Raw genomic sequence first — 7,077 nt, forward strand, 5'->3', positions numbered from 1 at the left:
ATGTCACTACTCACAGTGTGTCTCTCCCAGCTGTGCTGTGTTTTTAATAGAAGCTCCTTAAGATCTGCTCGAACTTCAGTTCTGAGCTCCCAAGTTTGGTTCAGGACATTTGTGCTCAGTTCTGGGCCCCTCAGCTCAGGAGGGACATTGAGGGGCTGGACCAGGTCCAGAGCAGAGCAACGAGGCTGGGGAAGGGACTGGAGCACAAGTGCCATGAGGAGAGGCTGAGGGAGCTGGGGATGTTCAGCCTGGAGAAGAGGAGGCTCAGGGGAGACCTCATCACCCTCTGCAACTCCCTGACAGGAGGCTGGAGTCAGGTGGGGGTTGGTCTCTTCTCCCAGGCAACCAGCAGCAGGACAAGAGGGCACAGACTCAAGCTCTGCCAGGGGAGGGTTAGGTTGGAGATTAGGAAGAGATTTTTTACAGAGAGAGTGATCAGGCATTGGAATGTGCTGCCCAGGGAGGTGGTGGATTCACCATCCCTGGAGGTTTTCAAGCTGAGACTGGATGTGGCACTTAGTGCCATGGGCTAGTGACCACGGTAGGGTTGGACTGGATGATCTTGCAGGTCTCTTCCAACCTGATTGATTTTATGGCTCTATGAAGGCAGAGGAAAGCTCTGGCACTGATGGAGCTCTGGGAAGGGGCTGCCATCCCCCACCCCAGGGTCAGGGATGCTTGTGAAGAAAGAGATTAAGAGCAAAGTTGTTACAGCCTCTACTAATCTGGCAATGACACTGATTCTCCAACCCACATCAGTGGAGAATCAGAGGTTGGCAGGCTGGTTTTCAAGGATCTGACCTTGCCCAGGCCAAGATTCCTCCCCTTAACCCTCACCTCCACACAGTCATCCACCTGCACATCAGGAATTCAGACCGTGTTCACCCATTTTTACTATGCATATTAATAAATATTCTTTATTTAAATTTTGCACATTGCGCTTTAACATATTACATCCAAAACATTTTGCAAATGGATGTCTACTTTGTAAAATCTTATATTCAGCTCCTTGTCATTCTGTACAGAATTATAGGTACAACATTACTTTGCCACTAGTTTGCTTTTTTTTGTAAGTCTCACAGGAAGAGAAACATTGAATGAAAAGAGATGGCTTAAATTAGAAGAGAGGCTTGCAACAGCTACTCAACTAAGGATACAAGCCTGGAGAAAGAACAAAATTAAGGAAATCACCTCCACCAGCCTCCCCACCACCGAAAAAAAAAAAACCAAGAGAAAAGAATCACATTAATTTAAGATAAAATTTTGCTTTTAGTCACTAAATTAAGTTTGGAAGGAGAAGGCGCAGTAGTCATCTCGAGTCTCAGTGACAGAGTGGTGGGATCAGCTTCAGTTGGCTCCAGCTGTTGCCAACCAGCTGTTGCAGACAGGCCCCTTGTGGTCGTTGAGGCGACAGTACTTGTTGAACTTCTCCTTCAGGTGCTGTCGGTACTGCTCTCGGTTGCTGTAGAAAGACTTGTTGTTTGCCATGAAGGACTGGATTTCATCTTGGGAGATGAACAGTTCCTCGTCAGAAGTGCATTCAGACTCATCCTGCAAATGACAACAGGGATTTTCAGAGCTCCAGCATCACCTGCATGCAGCTGCACACCTTGTGAACAGCTGCTCTGCTTTCCTGTCACAGCATCCCACGTCCCTGCTGGCTGATCCAGACACCCAGGGCTCTGCTGGTTTGTGGGCAGCCAACACAGTCAGGAAATTCATCTCAATCAGTGTCAGACTTAGCATGTTTCCATGGGAAGAGGATGGGGTTTATTAGAGGCTCTGGGGGAAAAGGAAGCAAGGAGGAAAAAAGGGGGCAAAGAACGGGAGGGAGGGAAAAAGGGAGAGGAAGGGGGAAAAAAAGGGGGCAAAGGGGAAAGGATGCAAACAAGGAGAAGGAAAGGGAGAGAGAAGAAAGCTGTCCAAGGAGCCTGCAGTGGGAAGTAACATTTGAGGCCTGAAGGCAGCAATAATGCCCACTTCATGCTAGAGAATAATGCAATCCTTGACAATGAACACTTAGAACACAAGTTCTGTCATTGCATTCCAGTGACAACTTCTCCTCCTCTGCAAAGCATTTCAGCATTAAACTTCCCAGGAAACATGCACAAGCAGATGAACTAAACACTGGGAGAAAAAGCCACAAATCTTAAGTTTAACAGTTCCTCAGTGGGATGTGAGTTCCAAGCCCCACCCTCAGCCCTGAGGATTACAGCAGGATGCTACAGCCTAAAATTCCAAGGCAGTGGTTACTTACAAGGAGTTCCACTAAGCTTTTGGCACCTTTTCCAGTATCAGGAACAAGTGACATTTCTGTAGGTTCTGCAAACTGTGACACATTTTTGATGTGCTCAAACCAAGGCAACTGCTGGCTGCTTTTTTCTGAGCTGCAGCAGCTCTCAGCGTGTGTGTCTTTGGTCTTGTCGCGATGAAACTCTGTGTGCGTGAGATTTCCTGAGGTCTCTCTGCTACCTGGCTCTGCCAGACAGCTTCCAAGTTTCTGAATCTGAAACGGAAAACAGCCTGGGATGAACTACCAGCAGTATTAAACATGGAATGTTCAAGTTTTGGGTGGAAGCAGAGGGGGACGAAAAAGGGAAGTTCGAAGGAGAGAAGGGATAAATGTTTTCAAACAGGTGCCTGAGGAGGAAGGGGATGCACATCATTCACTGAGAGTGAGCAACAGTGCATGTGCCCAGGAACATAGAATAGACTCATTCCACCACAGCCTGCTCCAGGAAGGGCCTTAAATCCCAGCCCTGGATGGAGAGGGAACAGGAGATCCCTGTTACTCCGTTTTCAGCATTACTCACAACTGACATTTTAAATCCTTCACCAACTTCTTTCATTTTAAACCATTTAAAGAAGCATCTGGCAGAGCCATCCATGTTCCTTACATGTTCATTCTCACACTTCAAGGCTTTGCTTTTCTTTTTCTTCTTTTTGTTTTTGCCTTTTGTGCTATTCTCTTCCGCATTAGCCCAACATTCCACGCAGCTATCTCCATCCTCCTCCTTGTCGTCGCAGCGATGGACGCAGGGATCGTCTCCTGAAAAGGACAGGGGGTTTCTCCTCAGTTACTGCAGTTCTGAGGATGCTAAAGCATTATTCTATCCTTCCCAAACCTACCATTTTCATCATGGTTGCAGATGCCTTCAGTGCAGGCCACGTCTGAGCCCTCTCGAGATCCTGTTTCGCTGCCCTCCATGCTCGACGAATAGCCACAGTCACTGCCAGTACAGTGTGGAGATAAACCTGACACAAAGGCAAAAATTACTGGCATCTACAGCTATGACTCTATAAAAAAAGAATTCATAGAATTATAGACTGGTTCAGGTTGGAAAAGACCTCAAGGATCAGCTCATCCCACCCCTCTGCCATGGGCAGGGCCACACTAGTTCTGCTAAACCAAAGGAACCTTCCCCAAGCCTGAGTGAACCTTCCACTAGCCCAATTCTACAAAGAAAAAAAAATGTTATTTTTATAAAGACCTGACCACTGTTAACCCCACAAATGCTAAGTGTTTTAAAAAGTGAATAATAAAAAAAAAAACTTTGAACATACCTTTCTTGATTTTAGGTGAACCTAATAGGGTCCCACTACTAGGACAAGTGCAAGAAGTGCTTTCATTAGTAACAATTACTTCTACACAGTTGTTGGCTTCTTCGGTGCTACCACAGGCTTTGCAAGTGCTTTCTGTGAAGTTTGAGTTCTCCTTGAAACCAAAACAAAACACACTTACTTGCAGGCACTGCAAGGAGCTCAGCCAGCAGCTTTGGAAAGGATTCTCTTTCCACAAGGAAAGCAGCTGACTCTGATAACAGCATTGCTTGGAATTCTTCACCAGTACAAGAGAAATAAACAAAACCCCAACCACCACCTGCTTTGCCCACAACTATCTGAGCTACAGTCAGGGATGAAATTCACTCAACAGATCCTGAGTAAGAATTGCACTTAGTCAATTAAAGTTTCCCCCCACCAGAAATTCAATGGGAACTGTCTACAGGTAGCACTTGAATTCACAGATTTAAAGGGATCTTGAGGAATAATAGTTGAAAAATATTCCACCACAACCTGAACTCCAAACCCCCAAGAGCTGAGGAGCTCCAGGTAAATACTTTACAAAGCCTTTACCATGCTGAGCAAGCATTAAATTCCACCAGTGACCAAAATGAGTTCCTGAAACACAGTAAAACCCTCCCGAGAACTCTTCCACGGAACACTGAGCTGCTGAGTGCAGCACCCAAAAGCCCCAGCTATCCCTGTTTACCTTTGCCTGATTGATTTCCTTCTCTTCTGGTGCCTGCAAAGGAGCAGGGAGCTCACACACACACTTATTTTTCCTTCTGTTCTTCCTCTTTTGGCGTTTCTTCTCTTGTTTCAGCTCCCGCACTCTTTCTTCTTCTGAGAACTCTTCACAGAGCTGTTCCAATCGACTAATACCCTGCACTTTTTCCACAGCCATCTGTTTATAGGAGGTTAGATCTATTAATAGATGTTATCACCATCCAAGCTTTTACATTTATAAAAAAGGAGGAGGAAAAGAGTCAGTAAGAAAGACACAGTGACAAAATGACTATGGCAGGAAAATGCCCATTCAGTTAGTCACTCAGTTCAGATTGCTGGAGATACTTGTTTGGGGGAGCTCTGTGTTTCACTTACAATTTTCAGTGAAAAGCTGCACATTTTAATGCATTTTTGGATCTGTTTACATGGTAGATACTCTGATTATTAAAGACAGCAGCACAAAGAGACATTAGAACTACTGTGACAAGAATTCCTGCAGCTTTGTGCAGGATAACCAGTGAAAACCCTAACTGATTTCCTAAGCAGTCCAGTGTGAAGTGGAGATGTATCTCAAAAAACAGCAAATATCTAAATTAGTTCCTTAATATTAAGTTTGGAATAAATATCATGATGCCACATCCACATACAGAGTGAACAGAATATAGTTAAACTAGACAACTATTCTGGATCAATGTTCCCACAGAGGCAAAAATAAATTCATTGGTTTGGCTTTGATTTGGTTTTTGTCTCACATCACTCTGAGAACTCTGAGACAAAATGAGAAGAACCAATTCGAGGTTTTTAGAGGGATCATTATGAATGGAAAATAAACATAAAAAAATAAAATCTATGTCATACCAACTATTAACTAGTATTAACTACTGCTATATGTTAAAGGAACCACAGGGAGTTCTGTCTGAAGCTCAGGATGCCTCAGGGATGCAAAGTGCACTTGGAACACATTGAATGCAAGAGTTAGCAGTTGTGTTTGTAACCCAAAAGCACATCCTTCACTTTTTACCAATAAACCAAATAAAAACTATGGTAGCCTGAGCTACTTTAAATGCCATCAGGTAGAAAAAAACCCCCCAGAAATCACTGTGAGTTATAACCACAGAAAGCTCAGAGCACTGAAAGCAAACACAAGCCTCAATCTTTTGTGTTCCAAGACTGGACACCCTCAGTGGTGCTGTGCATCGATACCACATACAGCTGCCCACAGTGAGCAAGGGATTGACTCCCACACCCCTGAAGCTCCTTCCAGCCCAATGTTAGCAGAAAGCAGAAGAAGAATTGAGTTGATTTGACCTCGAAGCTTTTGCGTAGAGCATCGACCCCGAGGTAAAACAGCATCTGCCACGTCTGCTCCTCCGCCCGCAGCTTCTGCCAGATCCGGTGCAAGCGCTCGTAGAGGTGAATGCCCAGGCAGGTGAGAACCTCCTCCTGGGCTATGTCTATTGTCTTGGCGTGTCGTTCCCTCCGTCTGCAGGAAGAGTTGAAGCAAAGCACAGCACTGTTAGAGCAGCTGGAAGGCTACCAAGAGATCAAAGCAGTGGATGACGTGTTTTCTTGGTGTACAACTGCGGATATGTTTGCGTGAACAGCTGTGCGGTCTCGTTCTGCTGTGCTGCATGCAGATGTCAAACAGAAAGGACCAGGTCAGAGCCAGCACTGCTCTTGGCAGCACTGTGCCTTCCCACCTGGCACTTCAGGCACAGTCCCTGCTCTTCCCAGGAGGGATCAAGAGTTTTAATGCCAAACTGATGCCAACATTCTTGAGTTCCCTAAAATTTGCACCGTTTACAGCAAATAATTAACCATCAGTTAACTCAAGCTGAAGAAACACACGGAAGTTTCTACGTTACTTACCACACAAAGTAAAAATAATTTGGTATTAATCTCTTATCTATCTGTTCAATCTATCATCTATTAAGGGAAAATCATTATAGAAGATTTACTCTCCTAATTAAACAGTTGTGATCGAGCTTTAAATCCACTGGGGATGAAACTAGATGATCTTTAAGGTCCCTTCCAACCCAAACCACTCCATGCTACTGAGCTCAGAACTGCACTTTTCATTGGGAGATTTTCAGATGCTTAAAAAAAGGTTTGGAAATTAATACACAAATGGCAACAAAACTCATCTGAACACGTGGCAAAGCTGTCGAGCAAGGGTCTCTTTCCATTTCACATGTTTGAACAATACAGACAAGCAGGCAGCTGTAAGAGTGAATGATCAACTAGAAGACAATTTCTTTAAATGCACTTGCAAGTCAAAAGCACTGATGGAATCTTCGCTACAGTGAAGCTCTACCTCAACACAAATATGAGGACGGATGGTCACGGGTGTATGGTGCAGCAAGGAGGCAAAAATCACCTTGGCCAAAAGGACACTGAGGGATCAAATAAAGAAGCAAAGCGCTAGATAGCCCACTCTAGCCAACTACATACTCATACCCTCCTGCGAACTCCGGCTCGGCCCTGCCCAGGAGGTGTGCGATGAAGTCGGTCTCGCAGCAGACGTGGATGTGGCGCTCGTGGGGGCAGCAGCGCAGCCCCTCGTACAGCGCGGCGCAGTAACCCTTCTCCTTGCTGCAGTCCAGCTCCCCGATCAGGATGTTGTACGCACGCAGCACTTTGTTCTTGCAGTCGGTGCAAAACCTGGGAGGGAGCAGAGCACAGATGGATTCGTATCCGAGCGGGAAATCGGACTCATTTGGGCTGACTGCACACGGGTCTGGTGTCCCCAACAGGATCATTGACTCAACCTGGTTGGAAGAGAACTCCAAG

At 45.5% G+C, this 7,077-nt stretch overlaps 1 protein-coding gene across 1 annotated transcript; it reads right to left on the reverse strand.

Moving 5' to 3' along the window:
• Positions 1 to 897: 897 nt before the first annotated feature.
• On the reverse strand, positions 898 to 6,948 carry GGNBP2 (gametogenetin binding protein 2; the record flags this gene model as incomplete). Its single annotated transcript, XM_009076381.1, has 8 exons — positions 898 to 1,551; positions 2,258 to 2,506; positions 2,898 to 3,049; positions 3,130 to 3,255; positions 3,565 to 3,715; positions 4,271 to 4,465; positions 5,596 to 5,770; positions 6,739 to 6,948. Coding segments are annotated over 8 exons (1,462 nt in total), but the record flags the coding sequence as incomplete, so codon positions are not given.
• Positions 6,949 to 7,077: the final 129 nt, after the last annotated feature.

This window comes from Acanthisitta chloris, unplaced genomic scaffold (assembly GCF_000695815.1).
Source record: "Acanthisitta chloris isolate BGI_N310 unplaced genomic scaffold, ASM69581v1 Scaffold32086, whole genome shotgun sequence".
Lineage (NCBI taxonomy): Eukaryota > Metazoa > Chordata > Aves > Passeriformes > Acanthisittidae > Acanthisitta > Acanthisitta chloris.